The 19,247-nt window shown below is 39.5% G+C and overlaps 1 protein-coding gene across 3 annotated transcripts in view; it reads left to right on the top strand.

Moving 5' to 3' along the window:
- The window catches only part of sfxn2 (sideroflexin 2), a 34,165-nt gene extending 15,875 nt beyond the window's left edge, over positions 1-18,290 (top strand). Inside the window, exons 1-13 of one of the 3 annotated variants that reach the window (XM_034193774.1) lie at positions 1,164-1,616; positions 4,864-5,101; positions 7,327-7,497; positions 7,580-7,678; positions 7,819-7,894; positions 14,641-14,726; positions 15,899-15,959; positions 16,056-16,122; positions 16,738-16,787; positions 17,571-17,620; positions 17,724-17,771; positions 17,871-18,016; positions 18,056-18,290. In XM_034193774.1, the coding sequence (XP_034049665.1) occupies positions 4,947-5,101; positions 7,327-7,497; positions 7,580-7,678; positions 7,819-7,894; positions 14,641-14,726; positions 15,899-15,959; positions 16,056-16,122; positions 16,738-16,787; positions 17,571-17,620; positions 17,724-17,771; positions 17,871-17,970 (963 nt within the window). In that variant the 5' untranslated portion in view covers positions 1,164-1,616; positions 4,864-4,946 and the 3' untranslated portion in view covers positions 17,971-18,016; positions 18,056-18,290. Of the gene's footprint in view, positions 1-1,163; positions 1,617-4,863; positions 5,102-7,326; positions 7,498-7,579; positions 7,679-7,818; positions 7,895-14,640; positions 14,727-15,898; positions 15,960-16,055; positions 16,123-16,737; positions 16,788-17,570; positions 17,621-17,723; positions 17,772-17,870 lie in introns of those variants that run through there. The other 2 variants (XM_034193775.1, XM_034193773.1) reach the window with 2 other exon arrangements.
- The last annotated feature ends 957 nt before the right edge of the window (positions 18,291-19,247 follow it).

Raw genomic sequence — 19,247 nt, 5'->3', positions numbered from 1 at the left:
GAGACCACTGAGACAAAACAACAGATCGATGGACATGTTCCATGATGTCCTCACTAAGGTACAGCTTGAGGTGTTAGAGGCCACAAAGCCTATGGTATTCCTGGACCAGCCAGATCATTTTCAACAGCATAACTTGTTGGAAGAAGTTGATCATGGCAACCACTTCGTCAAAATGATCTCAATGCTTTTATGCAAATCATTCTGCACCACCATGGACGACTCTACACAGATAAAGATGTTCATAAAAATTAACCATCCAAACGTCATCAACTGATTAAAGTAATTTTGTTTTGGAGCCAGTCAATAGACTGAAATCCAGTAATGAATTAGCAGTGGAATCAAAAGGAAGAAAAGATTTACAGACTGAACAGGAATCTTTCTAACTTGCTGCAGTTACCCAGTGGATTTAAATGATTTTTTTTCTTTTCACTTTTCTGATAATACTAGAATTCCATCATTTGTCTGTTCGCAACACTGACTGCAATAAAGGTTCCTGCTCTAATTCACATAAAATGTGAAGGAATTTTTTTTTTCAGTATGCATTCAAGTGCAAATGACAGGGAACACCAAACATTTATCACAACTGGTATGTGTGTTGCAAAACCCTAACATGAAAGTTGTACCTTTTACAAATTGGAAAATGTGCTTTTGTAAATAACTGAGCAGGGAACACATCTCTTGTATATATCTCTACAGGAAAGAGGACACACCTTTTCTAAATAATTTAGTAGTCCCTTTTGTAAATGTCTTTACATGCCTTTCATATATAACAGAACAGGAATGACGAGTCTTTTGATCCTGCACAGTAAATAAGTTGTGTTGTTGTAAATACCATGTGCATATATTTTATGAATGGCCCTGAGTCAGTCTGGAGTTGTCTGAGTATGTAGAGGATTTTCATGTTAAGTTGTTAAGTGTGTATGTTAACTTTGAAAAACCGGCCATTTTACTGATGTTTTGCCACAGAGTTATAATTTAACTCCGTGTTTTCACCACTTTCAAAATCTTGGACGAGGTTAGGGCGGCACAGCTGCGTTGTGTGCGCAGTACAGCGAGTGCGCCCTCTACCCTTTCTATAACTATGGTTCCATTCCGACACAATAGGTGGCGATATACGCTTGTTACTTTGGTCTGTCCATTATTAAAAAGAACGAAGAAGGTATACCGTCACCTGCAAAGGTTTTGTGTTTCCAACACGTTTTAATTTTTTTCTGGACAGTTGTTACTCACAGAGCAGACGTTATTACCGTAAACGCGAGTAACTACCGGTATGTTTGTCGAATAATCAAGGCTGTTCATATGTGATATGGAGAAAAAAAAACCGGCCAAGTGAAAAAGAATTAACGAGCTAATTAGCTAGCACAGCAGTTATTTTGTCATTAAACCTCGCGTAAACCAACTCAAGAAGCCTCGCTGCTATTTAAAAAGCAAAATATCGTGTAACGTTTGTTAGAAAATAAGTAATTTTTGGCGCCTTTCTGATTGGGAGCTGGACCTACCCCGGCAGGTGATTGGATGACGTCGTGCCACGTGCACGCTCCCGCCTCCCCTTTTGCTGCCACACGAGGACTTTTAATCGTATGTCAGCGCTGCCGTCTGAGGAAACACGCACGGAGGTATGTGTTCGGGGTTTTTTTGTTTTATGATTTTTGATTAATTTGTCTCCGCCGTAACCCGTGTTTGATTCATCCCTCGTTCATTTAGACAGCTGGTAAGTTGTACCGTAAGTTGCGTCATTCTCTGCGCCTGCTCGGAAACGTCCAGCTCCTTTCACAGCGAGCAGTTTGGTAAAGAAAACATTAACACAGCACTTTGTTACAGCAAGTTTAGTTCACTCAAATTGCAGACATGCATGAGGATAATGGCTCGTACTCATGCACAGCTTTGAAAACTGATATCCACAAGCATTCAGCCCGTGGCCTGCAGATCCAGTTTGTCCAGTGATCCTGTGCTATAAGATCTGTGTGCCAGCTGCGCTGTTCTCACGCAGCAAACTCAGCTTAGCTTATTTTATCTTTCCCACGACACACATCTGATCCGCGTTACTTATTGTGACACATGTAGTAAAACATCTACAGACTATTAACTGGTTGTACATGCTGATCAGCAAAGATGAAGAAAGATCTGCTTCAGTTTTCTGTCACAGCAGCAGTAAACTCAATAGACTAAAAATCAGACATACAAAACAGAACTGAAAGCCTCAAAAGCAGTGTACATGATCCTGTACTGACTGTAGCCTTTTAATGTTAACTTCTTTATTTGATATGGATGCACATTCTTGAACTGTCCAGCACGTGCCAGTGTTCAGGAGTTGGCAGCACAGCACGCGATGCCTTTCTTGTTTGAAATTTGGTGTTTTGAAACTGTTTTGAATGGTGTTTCAAGTTATCTGAGTAATTTGCAATGCAGATGAAAAGTTCTGGTATAAATATTCCCGTTCACACAGTCTGCCCATTCTTTAATTATTCTGGTTACCCAAAGCCATCAAATATGGCCATCGGGTATTGCAGAGACTTTGCCTGTGCTCGTCTCTCTGTGCTCAGCGTTAAGTCCAGTCCTATTACCGCCAGAGTCTTCAAATTCCCAATGTTATTAGGAGGTGAACTGACAATTTTAAAAAGATGCACATTTGAACATGCAGCCACATGTGGAAAAGATGTATGAAAGAAGTACTTTCATTGTACATTGAATGGCAAAAGTTTTTTTCTTTTACAATTAATTGTTTCGTCTATAAATGTCAGAAAACATTTTTAAAAAGTGACTTTCACAGCAGCCCAGTGCTCAAAAGTGTTTCATAATTCTTCAATTTGCCAAAATAGATTGATTTTATTATTTTAATCTAAAACATGTCTAAAGCATCTTAATTATTTAAAACATGATTTGGGAGAAAACTGTCCAAATTAGTTTGTCTTAAGTGCAAAAGAAAGAGGCTCAAATTCCATTTGTCAGGTGAGAGCAAATCAAAACTTTTATTCAGTTATCAAAATAGTTTATTTCTTTTTATTTTATTTTTTTATTTTTTTTGATAACATAAATGATTATTCAACTGATGACATGCATCATACCTTTTTTCAGGTTGCAATAGAAAAACAGTTATGTATGTGTTCATGGGCAGGATTAAGTCCATATGTGTGCTATGGTATAAAAATCACATTAGATTTAGCTCTTGTATGTAGCGTTTTCCACAAGGAACTGAAAGCCTTTAACTCTGTTTCTAAACTAACAGCGGAGTTGAGCAGTTTCCAAGGAGCTCGTGTCACATGTTTGTCCAGAACTTTGATTTTAGATTGTGTTTGTGTGCCTATCTGGACACTGTTAGTTAAGACTCACTTTCAGAGAGTTAAAAGCTAACAGGTGACCCTTGACCCACAGAGCTAAAACTCTTACTATTACATAAGCTGAAACTAGGTCTGACTGGTCATGCAGAAGGTTAATGAAAACTGGATATCGACACTCCAGAAAGTGCAAAGGCGACTGCCCTAAGGTTACTGTATCAGTGGGAATGTTCTGCTTCATGACAGAAACTGGGGTCTGACATTGAATATGTTCAAGGTCAAATTAAAAGCTGACATATGACATTCTATCTATGTTCAACAGTAACTGTGGGCTTATCTGACAGTGTTGCCACAATAAACAGCCAAAGCTTCAGTAACATTGATTGTGATCTTCAAATTCATTAATTTTATGTATTCATACTGTTTTTTTTTTTTTTTTTTTTTCCTTCCTATACTCACTTACATTGGGTGTCAAAATCCAACCCCTTGTCCGCATCATAACACCTGGGTAGCAGCTCAAGTAGAGGATTGCCTGTTGGCCTCTACAGGAGCCACAATGAATTGACAGGAACCCTGAACACAAGACGGCTAACGGGGCTCTGATGAAACAAGAAGCCCCGATGGCAGGTCAGGCAATCCCAGGACCTTCTTACTGTGAGGCAACAGCACTAACCTCTAAGCCACCGTACTGCTCCTTCAAGTTCACTCAAGGTGGAATGCAATTGTATATTTTGAAAGTCCACATCTGACTTCCTGGTAACCATGGGCCTATCCTCTCTGATTGACAAATTACAAGATTGAGAAAATTTTCCCTCGGTAGGGCAGCACAATTTGGTTTGAACCTCTGCGTGATATTGCGGGATTGACCACGTCTGGCGACAGACTGCCATTGCGCAACATAGACACAGCGTTACTTCACACAGAAAAATGGTGTACTGGTCTTGTTTTCGGTTGCAATTGCCGAAATGGTCATGAAAAGTGCAGGTTTTTTTTTTTTTCTTCCCCCCCTGTTCCTAGTGGACAAGGGAAGACGAGACACTTGGGAGAGGTTGTGTCGCTAAGGTTAAGCCTACACAGCTAACCAGCTGTGTTCTCTCACCTGCACAACCACCTCGACATGTTGGTGCTCCGAGTCATAAACAAACCGCAACACATGTCCACTTTCTGTGACATTGTCACTTTGTCTTTGCATTTTCGCTTTGTTTGCCGTGTAATTTGCCCAAAAACTCAGAAAGTGCCGTGTTTCTGATGGGGATATACAAAGTGCCCACCCTCAAATGAGACTGCTCTGCCAATTTGGTTTCAATTGGGCAAAAAAAAAAATGACTTTGGAGTGTGACCTTGATCTCTGAAACCTGAACCTCAGAAGTTAGTGAGCTCATCCTTTTGGGGGGAACTTAACTGCTGTACAAAATTTGGTTAAAATAACTTGACTAGTTTTTGAGATATTTGTTTAATGGACGGACACACATGTGTAGGTGAAAACAGTAAGACTTCCAGCTGCTGTGCGCAATTCACCTATGAGTCATTTTTCGTTTCATTTGCGCATGGGAAAATTGTGAGTTTGTGCATTTGATGTTTCTTCCAGGTTCAGACTGCAGCCTTGTGCAGAGTCCATAGAAGCTCTGGCCACTTAATGCATTAAGTTTGGACTGCTTTTAAAGAATCGTGATGGCTTTGAGATCATTTGACATTGATGCTCCACGATGGGACCAGTCTTCGTTCATGGGCCGGCTGAAACACTTCTTCAACATCACTGACTGTCGAACGGCGCTCTTATGTGACTCACGTTTGGATGATGCCAAAGCACTCGTGCAGAGCTGCAGGTAAGAAATGGAGATAGAAAAATGTGCACGCAAAACAGAAATGTTGTCTTATTATAAGAGATTATAAACATAAATGAGTTTTTCAGGAATTACCAGATTTTCATATGTGGAGGGCACTGCTCTTTATTCTGAGAATTATGTTGGCACGATGTTTGACTTCTAACAGACACTTTTAAAAGAAATGCTAGCCCATAGTTAGTAGTAGTATATGCGTCCATGCGTTATCAGTTAGCACTGACATACATGTCATGCTCATAGGGAACAGCAGTGTTAAAAGTTAGCATGATGCGTTATCAGTTAGCACTGGCATATGCATCGTACCAACAGTGAATAGCAACGGTTAACGGTTAATGCTAAAAGTTATTGGTTGATACGAACAGTTTGCAGTTGTTGCATTCACATGTCGACTGGAAAAACAGCTACACTAGTCATTATAGCAGAACTACTGTCACCTGTCATGACAGATGGTAGATGGCAGGAGCTGTGGTACCTTTGAAGTAGAAATTAATTGTACTTGATCAACAGACATGACAGCGTTGTTGCATTTTGCACAACATTGTGTTAAAATGGACAACTGTGGTTTACCCTGTTCAATGTCCTTCATTCCTGAACATGTTTTTTGAAAGACGTTTGTTGAAATGAATTGAATTTGAACGTAATGTACGGTGCACCCAGAAAGTATCCACAGCGCTGCACTTTTTACACTTTTTTTTTTTTAGGTTACAGCCTTATTCAAAAATGGATTAAATTAATTTTTTTTTCTCAAAAATCTACACACAACATTCCGTAGACGATGTGAAAAAAGTTTTTATGAGAATTTGCAAATTTATTTAAAATAAAAACGCAGAAATCACATGTACATAAGTATTCAGTCTTTGCCATGAAGCTCAAAATTGAGGTTAGGTGCATCCTGTTTCCACAGATCATCCTTGAGATGTTTCTACAACTTAATTGGAGTCCACCTGGGATAAATTCAGTGAATTGGACATGATTTGGAAATGCAAACACCTGTCTACATAAAAGGTCCCATAGTTGACAGTGCATGTCAGAGCACAAACCAAGCATGAAGTCAAAGGAATTGACCTCATGTGGGCACCATCATCTGTAAATGGAATTAGTTAAGATCCACCAGGACTCTTCCCAGAGCTGGCCGCCCATCTAAACTGAGCAATCGGGGGAGAAGGGCCTTAGTCAAGGAGGTGACAAAGAACCTGATGGTCACTCTGTCAGAACTCCAGCATTCCTCTGTGGAGAGAGGAGAACCTTCCAGAAGGACAACCATCTCTGCAGCAATACACCAATCAGGTCTGTATGGTAGAATAGCCAGACCGAAGCCACTCTTTAGTAAAAGGCACATGGTGAGTTTGACAAAAGGCACCTGAAGGACTCTCAGACAATGAGAAACATTCTCATCGTTTGAACATCTCTGGAGAAATCTGAAAATGGCTGTGTACCGACGTTCCCCATCCAACCTGATGGAGCTTGAGAGGTGCTGCAAAGAGAACCTTTTTAAATGTAGAGAGAAACGAGGCAAGGTGTTGATCTAAATGCAAGAACAAGATCTCTACCTGACATCACCTCAGATGATGGTAACAAATAGCCTCATATTTGGGCAGCAGCTACCAACAAACCCCAGTAAACTTTGTCTACCATAGTAAGTTCTTTCAGCCCCCCCCTTTTTTTTTTTTTTTTGCTCGCTTGTGGTTGCCACACATTTTCACATTTTACACTGGTTGCCCTTAACTGACTTGGCTCCACGTTGCACAGAGAATGGGCACGGCCACCACACGGCTTAATGAACTACCTAACTAGTAGCTTCATATTTATTGGATAAAACAATATTGATTGGCAAACCATAATTTTTATTATTATTTTTAATATAAAAATATGCTGAACACATGAATAATAACCCACTGAATGATGGTAACAGTTATAATAAAATATCACATTTTAGACCTATCTTTTTAATTTGGGCACATCAATGATGCTTGTTCTCCTTGTTGTCAAAAAGGGTAGTGGGTGTTTAATCTTGCGGTAAATCAACATGTGGTAGTGACCCTGAAATAAAGGGAGAAGCTAAAAGAAAGTCAAACTAAATTACAATCTTTTTTTTATTATTAATAAAAAGCTAGGTCAGTCTGTAAAGACAGTAGCTGTTGTTTGCAGTCTCAGTTGTGAGTGTCGGTATGTTAAGTGTGGGTTTTTGTTTTATGGGCCGTCTTTAGGGAAGGATCCATTCCGCCCGGCACCACAGAGCAGCAGCTCCACTATGCAAAGAAGCTTTACGACTCAGCCTTCCACCCAGACACGGGCGAACGCATGAACCTCATCGGCCGCATGTCCTTCCAGGTCCCAGGAGGCATGGCTATCACCGGCGCCATGCTGCAATTCTACAGGTGCCAAACTCTGTGCGAAGTGAGTTTTCTTCTGTTGTGAAATTTGAGAGAGGAGGCTTCAAAACTCTGCTACTGTATGTAGGAGTGTTCCTGCTGTGGTGTTCTGGCAGTGGGTGAATCAGTCCTTCAACGCTCTGGTCAACTACACCAACCGAAACGCTGCTTCTCCCATCACTCCCAAGTGAGAAGTCGACATAAAATTATGGAGTGGTGGCCCTATGGTCAAAGAAACTTTGATTAGATTTTGAGGTGTGTAGATGCAGTGGCTGCTTGGTTTGAAGAATATTATAAGAACTCTGTGTCGCTGTTGTTTTGTCACAGGCAGATCGGTGTGGCGTACGTAACGGCAACCAGCACAGCTTTGGCAACAGCTGTGGGACTGAACCTCTACACAAAGGTGCAAACACAGTTCAGGGTGCACTGAGTGAAAATGTTTGCATTATGGCACAAAACTCTTTGACTGTTTTCTGCAAAAACACATTGCTTATGAGAATTTCGAACAGTGACCACTCAAAAAACCTTTACCTCAGTGGTGAACATGCTAGTGCACGTGCAGACCATACACTGACTGTAGTCTTGAAATATGAAATTCATAATTTTGTATGGCTGTACATTCTGCACCATCCATCAGGTCCTAGTGTTGCAATGCGCAAACACAAGTAAAAAGTAACTGCCTTCGGCTGCTCCCTGGTCCACAGCAGATCCAAGGTGGGTCTTCATGGTAATATATATATAGTGAGGAAAATAGTATTTGAACACCCTGCGATTTTGCAAGTTCTCCCACTTAGAAATCATGGAGGGGTCTGAAATTTTCACCTTAGGTGCATGTCCACTGTGAGAGACAATCTAAAAAATAAAATAAGCTGCAAATAAGTATTTGAACACCTACCAACCAGCAAGAATTCTGGTTGACCTGTTAATTTTTCTTTAAGAAGTCCTCTTATTCTGCACTCTTTACCTTCTTTACTCTTTACCTTAATTGCACCTGTTTGAACTTGTTACCTATATAAAAGACACCTGTTCACACAATCAATCACACTCCAACCTGTCCACCATAGCCAAGACCAAAGAGCTGTCTAAGGACACCAGGGACAAAACTGTAGACCTGCACAAGGCTGGGATGGGCTGCAGGACAACAGGCAAGCAGCTTGGTAGAAGACAACAACTCTTATGATTATTTATTAGAAAGTGGAAGAAACACAAGATGACTGTCAATCTCCCTCGGTCTGGGATTCCATGCAAGATCCCACTTTGTGGGGTAAGGATGATTCTGAGAAAGCTCAGAACTACACAGGAGATCCTGGTCAATGACCTGAAGAGAGCTGGTACCACAGTCACAAAGATTACATTAGTAACACATGATGCTGTCATGGTTTAAAATCCTGCAGGGCAGCAAGGTCCCCCTGCTCAAGTCAGCTCATGTCCAGGCCCATTTGAAGTTCATCAGTGACCATCTGGATGATCCAGAGGAGGCATGGGAGAAAGTCATGTGGTCAGATGAGACCAGAATAGAGCTTTTTTGAATCAACTCCGCTTACCATGTTTAGAGGATGAGAACAACCCCAAAAAAACCATCCCAACGGTGAAGCATAGGGGTGGAAACATTATACTCTGGGGGGTGCTCTTCTGCAAAGGGGACAGGACGACTGCACTGTATTGAAGGGAGGATGGATGGGGTCATGTACAACCCCTGGCAGAAATTATGGAATCACCGGCCTCGGAGGATGTTCATTCAGTTGTTTAATTTTGTAGAAAAAAAGCAGATCAGACATGACACAAAACTAAAGTCATTTTAAATGGCAACTTTCTGGCTTTAAGAAACACTATAAAAAATCAGGAAAAAAAATTTTGGCAGTCAGTAACGGTTACTTTTTTAGACCAAGCAGAGGGGAAAAAAAATATGGAATCACTCAATTCTGAGGAAAAAATTATGGAATCATGAAAAACAAAAGAACGCTCCAACACATCACTAGTATTTTGTTGCACCACCTCTGGCTTTTATAACAGCTTGCAGTCTCTGAGGCATGGACTTAATGAGCGACAAACAGTACTCTTCATCAATCTGGCTCCAACTTTCTCTGATTGCTGTTGCCAGATCAGCTTTGCAGGTTGGAGCCTTGTCGTGGACCATTTTCTTCAACTTCCATCAAAGATTTTCAATTGGATTAAGATCCGGACTATTTGCAGGCCATGACATTGACCCTATGTGTCTTTTTGCAAGGAATGTTTTCACAGTTTTCGCTCTATGGCAAGATGCATTATCATCTTGAAAATTGATTTCATCATCCCCAAACATCCTTTCAATTGATGGGATAAGAAAAGTGTCCAAAATATCAGCGTAAACTTTTGCATTTATTGATGATGTAATGACAGCCATTTCCCCAGTGCCTTTACCTGACATGCAGCCCCATATCATCAATGACTGTGGAAATTTACATGTTCTTTTCAGGCAGTCATCTTTATAAATCTCAGTGGAACGGCACCAAACAAAAGTTCCAGCATCATCACCTTGTCCAATGCAGATTTGAGATTCATCACTGAATATGACTTTCATCCACAGTCCACGATTGCTTTTCCTTAGCCCATTGTAACCTTGTTTTTTTCTGTTTAGGTGTTAATGGTGGCTTTCGTTTAGCTTTTCTGTATGTAAATCCCATTTCCTTTAGGCGGTTTCTTACAGTTCAGTCACAGACGTTGACTCCAGTTTCCTCCCATTCGTTCCTCATTTGTTTTGTTGTGCATTTTCGATTTTTGAGACATATTGCTTTAAGTTTTCTGTCTTGACGCTTTGATGTCTTCCTTGGTCTAACCGTATGTTTGCCTTTAACAACCTTCCCATGTTGTTTGTATTTGGTCCAGAGTTTAGACACAGCTGACTGTGAACAACCAACATCTTTTGCAACATTGTGTGATGATTTACCCTCTTTTAAGAGTTTGATAATCCTCTCCTTTGTTTCAATTGACATCTCTCATGTTGGAGCCATGATTCATGTCAGTCCACTTGGTGCAACAGCTCTCCAAGGTGTGATCACTCCTTTTTAGATGCAGACTAACGAGCAGATCTGATTTGATGCAGGTGTTAGTTTTGGGAATGAAAATTTACAGGGTGATTCCATAATTTATTCCTCAGAATTGAGTGAGTCCATATTTTTTTTCTCTCTGCTTGGTCTAAAAATGTAACCATTACTGACTGCCACAATTTTTTTTTTCCTGATTTCTTATACTGTTTCTTAAAGCCAGAAAGTTGCCATTTGAAATGACTTTAGTTTTGTGTCATGTCTGTGATCTGCTTTTTTTTCTACAAAATTAAACAACTGAATGAACATCCTCCGAGGCCGGTGATTCCATAATTATTGCCAGGGGTTGTATTACGAGATTTTGGCAAACAACCTCCTTCCCTCAGTAAGACCATTGAAGATGGGTCATGGCTGGGTCTTCCAGCATGACAATCAAACACACAGCCAGGGCAACTAAGGAGGGGCTCCGTAAGAAGCATTTCTAGGTCCTGGAGTGGTCTGGCCAGTCTCCAGACCTGAACTCAATAGAAAATCTTTGGAGGGACCTGAACCTCAAACCTGAAAACTTTGGAGAAGATCTGTATGGAGGAGTGGACCAAAATCCCTGCTGTAGTGTGTGCAAACCTGGTGGAAAACTACAGGAAACGTTTGGCCTTTGTAATTGCAAACAAAGGCTACTGTACCGAATATTAACATTGATTTTCACAGGTGTTCACATACTTATTTGCAGCAGTAACATACAAATAAATTATTAAAAAAATCATACATTGTGATTTCCGGATTTTTTTTTTTTTTTTTGTTTGTTTCTCACAGTGGACATGCACCTAAGATGAAAATTTCAGACCCCTCCATGATTTCTAAGTGGGAGAACTTGCAAAACCGCAGGGTGTTCAAATACTTATTTTCCTCACTGTACATAGGAGTGTAGCTGATTATGGGCGAACCCACGAGCACATAGGATTCCCGTTACACAGTTGTTTTTGCACTACTTCTGCCTTTTCTTAACGCTTTTCCAAAATCCTAAAATTCTTCTCTTAAAACCTCAAACCAGTTTTTTTTCAAGAGCGTGACATGATGTTCTTGGGTTTCATGTTGTGGAGAAGGATCAGAAACAATCTTCTGGTCGGAATGTCAGGTCTTGATTAATGTATGTTACCCCAGATGGTTTACTTTTACAGAATATTACCCCTGATCTGCACCAGTTAAATCAGATTCTTTACATTTTGTGGCTCATACATGATCCCAACAGTATGAATTCTTAAAATATTTAAATATTATGGCAGGGGTGGTGGCCAAGTGGTTAGTACGCTTGGTTTCAGTGCAGAAGGTGCCACAAGTTGGTTGACTCCATGCCTCGCGGATGTGAAGAAATCATGGAAAAACTGTGGTTATACAACTAAATACTAGTTTAGTGATTCACAGGATTGCTAAAAAACAGTTTGAACATAATAGTTTTGAGTTTGTAGCGTCAACAGCAGATGCTACTGTTATTATGAACACCCCCTTTTCTACTGTTTTTTTTTTTTGTTTTTGTTTTTTTTTTACTAATAGCCCGATTTCATAGCCTTAAGAGTGCATATCATGAATGCTTGGTACCTTGTTTCCTATGTAACAATAAGTAATATACTCAAAACCTGGATTAATCTTTTTAGTCACATAGCACTACTATTATTCTGAACACTACTGTACGTAAATGTATTTGATGTGTTCCAGATGACCACAGAACTTGCTGAATGTATCACCTACCGTATAATGGCGTATTGGCAGAATTTTTGATACGTTGGCATATGCTGGCTAAATCGTCATGTGTGATAGCTGCTTAACTTATTCAATGCAGCCAGCATATTCACCAAATTTTTCATAAATCGGCATATGCTGTCTAAATCATTGTGTGACAGGCCCATTACAGTCTTCTACAATGCAATGCTACTTTTCCTATCAATCACCAGCACACTTCCGATAATCCGATAACAGATAATTATCGAAGATAATGTTTTCATTATCAGATTATCTTTTTAGATAAATTTAAAAACCATCATCGGACTAATTACCTTCCGATGAATTGCTGTCCGATAACTTTTAGACCGATAACATAGTAAACCAAGCTCAACAGCAAAAAACATTTTTAAAACAGTTGAGAACAACCTGTTCAAAGTTTCCTAATAGATATGTTGTCCTACTCTCTACAAACAGGAGAGCTGTTTTCAAAAGAAACCACTGTATCCTCTGTAAGCAAAAGAACTGGTGACCAAAAAAAATCATTTCCTTTAACACCATACTGATATAATCGCAAAATCACCTAAGTCATCCGGAGGCATACATTTTTAACTTATGGTTCAAATTTTAACCTACTCATTTTGGGCACGTTATTTAAAATTACTGTCATGTCTGAGTTTTATAAAGTGAAAATATCAGATATATGTTTTCGTTTTAAAGTAATGTGCTAATTTTTAAGGTTTTGTGAGCACATGCTGTGCATCTATGGTAGCATCTCATAGGGTAATCTCAGACGTTCGCGACAGGACAAATGCATTTCAGACACTCTGTTTAGACTCCACGGACAACAGCATTAAACTCTAGTGCCTAAAACTCTCGTGAATATATTCTCTGGGTTTATAGACGTTAGTGTATTTGCGTTTGTTAAATTCCACGCATCTTAAATGTAGCAGACACGGATTATCTGGAATTTTGTTTGGCAAGTTTTCAAGGCCACTACTGCCATCTACTGGCCAGTAGTGTTCATGGCAGTATTCGCCCGAAGTACTAAGCGTCTGGGTACCAGTAGATGGCAGTGTTCTATTTATTTTAACCCAGTTATATCAGATAGTGGTCAAATCAACTTTTTGGCTTTGCAAATGGCTTTTTTTTTTTTTTTTTTTTTTCAGATTAAGTTTAAAAACAACAACAACAAAAAACATTACAAGACAGCTCTGCGGTTGGATGCTTTTAGCAGCAGGAGGTGGTCGTGAGATGCAGGACGCGCGATTAACCTGAAACTCGGTCCAAAAATTCTCGCACGAATGAAAAATCATCTGAAAAATGGCCAAAACAGACAGTGTAAAGCCAACATTTGTGTCAAGATAAGGCTTTTCAGAACTGACCAATTGTTAACCTTGTCCTTTGTTTTATCTGTTTTCATTATTGCAATTTAACCCGTGAAGTGCTTTGTGACTTATGTCTGTGAAAGGCACTATATAAATAAATTTACTTACTTACTAATATTGAGTGCATGTTTTACATCATCATAAAACATGCACACATCAAACGTGTGCACGGCACTAATAAAACGTGCGCACATTCTCTCTACATGCAAAACATTTTGCGATGACACTTCCAGGGCTCCATAAAAATGGAATATTTTACAAAAGCACATTTATCTTTAAACCAACACACGTCACATTAACGTGTTGGTTTACATAATGAATGACTGAACCAATCAGTGTTTAGCAGAGGCACTTTTACCCAGAATGCTTTGCGGTCTGTTTGTTACAAAACCTCAGAATTAGTACATTATTCTTCATTAAAAGATATGTTATATTTTAACTTTGTACAAATGACAGAATTTACATTAATGGAGTTATTCTGTCAGTATTTTCACAAAACCATAAGTTAGTATGACTTTATTTTTCAAGACCTCCGCCTGACCGGAGCATTACGATTAGCTAAGAGCTGTTTTTGTGTGTACTCTCAAGAGTTGCCTGTGCAGCTTCCTATAGGGGGCAGCATGGCCAAACATAGAAATACTAACTCATTCTTTGGGTCATTTGTCGCTTTTGATGTTTTCAAATGCGGTCGTGATAAAAATCAATTTCAGCTTCTTAGTAATTGCAAATGTACCAGAGACAACACCGGAATTTATTGGTTATTGATTATCTGTAACTTCTGATACATTTTTGGGTGTATCTTTATCAAAGATAACTTTTCAGTTATCTGATAATCTGTTATTGAAGTTAATTTTTTGGTTATCTGTGCCCACCACTGCCAATCACACAACAGCTTCAGATGTTGATTGTGTATACGTTTTGTTTGTTTTTGAAAACGTAAAAACAGAAATCTTATCAAAATTCAGCAATGGGAAAGGTCACATTTGCATTCGTCACTCTTTGTTTTCACCTTCTTTTTGCAGAGAGCGCCTCCTCTTGTTGCTCGCTGGGTTCCGTTCGTAGCCGTAGCAGCCGCCAACTGTGTTAATATTCCCATGATGAGGCAACAGTGAGTGCAGTGTTGTGACATTTTAAGACTTCTACAGCAGTAAAATGTACCGTTTTTGGTCTTTTCACCTTGGGATCAAATCTCAACATCACTTCAAGCCTTAAAAATTTTTAAGAGGATCAGCCACAGCACACTGCTGCATTTCCTGCATGAAACCTTTGCATCCCAAAAGTAAGTAAATAAATAAACGGGAAAGTGAGACATCTTTAGGACGAGGCAATAATTCACACTGAGCATAACACAAAGTCTGAATTAGATTTTTATTAAAACTCTTTCACCTGGTAGCTCTGAGGTACAATCAGATGATGATTTTACACATGTTGAGCTGGTTGACAACTAAAACAGAAAATATGCAGAGGAACAACTAGACTTGTAACTTTGTCTGTAACCTACTGAAACAATGTGGGCGATTCTTAGACTACGGGCACTTATGTCCTTTGATCATATTGTATGAAAAACAGAAAAAAGGGAAAATTTCACACTTTTATAGTTATCTTTACAATGGAAGTGTGTTAAGAAATTTGTTCTAGTAGTCTATGATGACTTTTTCACCTTTTTTCAGCATCATTATATGCAAATATTGCCGTTTTGTGCTTGTCCCACACCCAGACTTTTGATCTTCAATGATAAAAATGAATGGTAAAGAAATGTTTTTTCTAATGTTATAAAATATCAGTAAAATAATCAAAACATAATTGGGGTATTCAGTGTCATACAACTGTTATTTTTTTTTATTTTTTTTTTTTTTTAACAAAATGTAGTTGTCCCACATTATTGCCATAATTTCCACCACAACACTGTAATGTCCCTAAACAGTTTGTATGAAAGCTTGTTTGGGTAGTTTCTATGGAGATAAACAGCGACATCAGAGCACATGTATATAGTGCCAAATCACAACAAACAGTTGCCCCAAGGCGCTTTATATTGTAAGGCAATGGTGTGGTGGAAATTACATTTACAAGGCCAATAGTGCCCGTAGTTAAAAAATCACCCATGAATAGAAAAGGAGGCGGAGCAAAGGCTTAAAAAGGTGATACTCTCTGTCCCACCTATCTACATGTGATGTAAATCAAAATTTTATTAAGATGTAGCATTTTGTGCTGTTGTGGGGGTCTTAATCAAAGCTATATAAAATAGATGATTGTGTTTTTTTTTTTGTTTTTTTTTTTAAGGGAACTCTTGAGCGGTATCGCAATTACAGATGAGAATGGTAACAAACTCGGCCACTCTAAGGTAAACACTCTCTAAACATGGCCTTTAAGAAATTATATAACTTGCTTATTACAACAATGGTAAATTTTCACACCGAATCCTTTCTTGTGTCTCTAGAAAGCAGCGGTAAAAGGCATCACACAGGTGGTCATCTCTCGGGTCACAATGGCAGCACCTGGAATGAGTATGTAAAGAAAATATTGTAATATCCGGAAGCTGTTTTTACACTTGGCCGATTATGGAGCCATAACAGGCTGAGATACAGTTTGGCGTAGTTGGAATAATTTCCCCCAAGCAGCTCTCGGCTAGCCTCTGGAACAGAAAGGTCACTTTTTTCCATAGTGCTCAGTGAGAGTCCCAGGCATCTTGGCTCAGGACAGCCCAACTCCATTAGTGGCTGTTGCAGATCAGATTGTGGCTATGTGTACGCATGCCCGTGAATGCAGCAGAGGTGAAGCAGAGAAGCCACCGTGACACACGAGCCCTTATTTCATAGCAACCTCATAAAAATGCCATACTCCCCCATAGCACTTGCAGAAAAAAATCTCTGGAGCTCCAACTTGCGTACGCTTCCTCTTCATCTCTTGATATCTGCGGATAATAATTTGAACATGTTCAAAACCAACACGGGTTTAACCAGCCTTTTCTGATTTGTGGTGATCTGTGCCGAGGTGTTGCTTCGGGGAATTCGGCACCTAACGCGGCTAAGTGTAAGATCTGCTTAATATTCAAGCATTAAAATGACAATCGAACCCTTCCTCTGTAACTTTTTACTCTTCTTTTTTTTTTTTCTTGTCAGTTATTCTTCCCATAATTATGGAACGGCTGGAAAAATACAAGTTCATGCAGGTGAGAGCTTTACCTTGATTATTGACAATCTGCTGTAATCACCAACATGAATATGAAATATGTTGTTCTAGTATGCAGGACATTATGTCATGTTAATGTCTGTGTGTGATAAATCGTTGTGAACACAACAACTTCGTCACAATACATGATAGATACTTGATATTTATACCATGTGTGGGTGATTCTTAGACTACGGGCACTTATGTCCTTTGATCATATTGTATGAAAAACAGAAAAAAGGGGAAATTTCACACTTTTATAGTTATCTTTACAATGAAAGTGTGTTAAGAAATTTGTTCTAGTAGTCTATGATGACTTTTTCAGCATCATTATATGCAAATATTGCCGTTTTGTGCTTGTCCCACACCCAGACTTTTGATCTTCAGTGATAAAAATGAATGGTAAAGAAACATTTTTTCTAATGTTATAAAATATCAGTAAAATAATCAAAACATAATTGGGGTATTCAGTGTCATACAACTGTTGTGATTTTTTTTTTTTAAACAAAATGTAGTTGTCCCACACTATTGCCGTAATTTCCACCACAACACTGTAATGTCCTTAAACAGTTTATATGAAAGATTGTTTGGAAATTACATTTACAAGGTCAATCGTGCCCGTAGTTAAAGAATCACCCATGTACCCTTAAAACTCAGAATACAGGAAGTCAGCCCGACGTGAACATGGCCCCAGGTGTGAACTGGGGCTTACCGCTTTCCCTTCGGGTCGAGTTCTCTTGTTATCCAAATTCCATTGTGGTTCATCTTGTCTGTCTTTTCACAGAGAATTACTTTTCTTCATTTTCCGATTCAAGTGACATTGGTGGGAGTGTTGTAAGTAGGACAGCTGTGAGGGTTCTGGCGGGTCAGCAGGATTACATGTGCTTTTCTTTGTGGTTTCAACATTAACTAAACTATTTTGTGCTTTGTTTTCAAGTCTGGTGGTCATGGTGCCCGTCGCTTGCTCCTTGTTCCCTCAGAGATGGTAACTGTACTTTTAAGTGCATGATCAGACTAATGCCTACGTAACATTTTAAGTAAATACTGACAGTGTCTCAATTTTCTGTTTTGTCTCCCTTCCTAGTTCCATGGCAGTGTCAAAGCTGGAGCTGGAGTTGAAGGACAGCATCAGGGCTCAATATGGAGACAGTATACAACGTGTCTATTTCAATAAAGGCCTCTGAACCAGAGGAGGCCAGTAAATGTCTTACACCCAAGACTGAATACATATTTTACGTAATTCATCGCCTGTTTTTTTTTTTGTTTTTTTTCTCTTCTGTGATGTAATTTCAACAATCTTAATTTCTTCATTACAAAAATCAGAGGACATGCTTACAACATACATATACCTCTGCCAACGTACAACAGTTCTCTGTTTATCTATCTTAAACTGATTTGAAGTGTAGTTGGGGATGCTGTTTTGCCAAAGTAAAAATTGGACGTGGCTATAGACATTTCTGTGCTGTTGTGGTCCAAGTGGCTAAAACAGAACCTGGTAGTACCATGCAGTGATTATCAATTTAGTACAGTGCTACTACTTTGAGTTTTTATTTTAAAAGGAAAAAACACTTTTATAATGTAAAATTGCCTATCTTTTGGGGGAGGTTGTGTTGCCTTTTTGACGGAAATCTCCCATGAGAAAAACCAAGCCAATGTTGAAGCAGCACACACTCAGCGCTACTGCTGGGGGCAATAAGCAGGGCGTTAAAGAGCAAACTTCATTTTCCCCCAGAATTACATGAACAGGAAGCGATCTTCAGCTCACAGCAATTCCCATTGAAAATAACAGAGAAACAACCTGAGCTTCTTGCATGTTTATGTAAAACATGCAATAATGTCTAAAAATCCAGGGGAGGTGATGGTCTAGTGGTTAAGCGTTGGGCTTGAGACCAGAGGATCGTCAGTTCAATTCCCAGCCTGACCGGAAAAATCACTAAGGGCCCTCGGGCAAGGTCCTTAATCCCCTAGTTGCTCCTGGTGTGTAGGGGGCGCTTTGCATGGCAGCAGCCTGACATCGGGGTGAATGTGAGGCATTGATGTGTAAAGTGCTTTGAGTGTCTGATGCAGAAGGAAAAGCGCTATATAAATGTAGTCCATTTACTGCTCTGCAGGCGTAGAAATATCTCAAGCCCCTGTCACAGTGGCGTATTCGTAGAGCTGCTCATTAAAGCTCTACGACACCAGAAAGAGTAGCTGATGCAGTTATACTGCAGATGCTAATGGGGATCCAAGTAAATAAACAAACAGCGTGTCATCTACGCTGTAATGAGCAGCTCTCCGCCCACTTCATGTAGAGTTTTTTTTCTCAATACGCAGCAGTATGTTGAGGGCTACGCGCGTAGGACAAAAGAAATTAAACATGTTTAATTTTCTTTGGCATACAGCACAGCATGGAGCCTTCACACGAGTACACGTAGCGCCGTGCTACTGTCCGCTATTGTGAGCCCGCCCACACTTCAAC

The sequence above is a fragment of the Thalassophryne amazonica genome, chromosome 18 (assembly GCF_902500255.1).
Source record: "Thalassophryne amazonica chromosome 18, fThaAma1.1, whole genome shotgun sequence".
In the NCBI taxonomy this organism is placed as follows: Eukaryota; Metazoa; Chordata; class Actinopteri; order Batrachoidiformes; family Batrachoididae; genus Thalassophryne; species Thalassophryne amazonica.
Note: the sequence above shows the minus strand (reverse complement) of the source record. Positions and strands in the feature narration are given on the sequence as shown.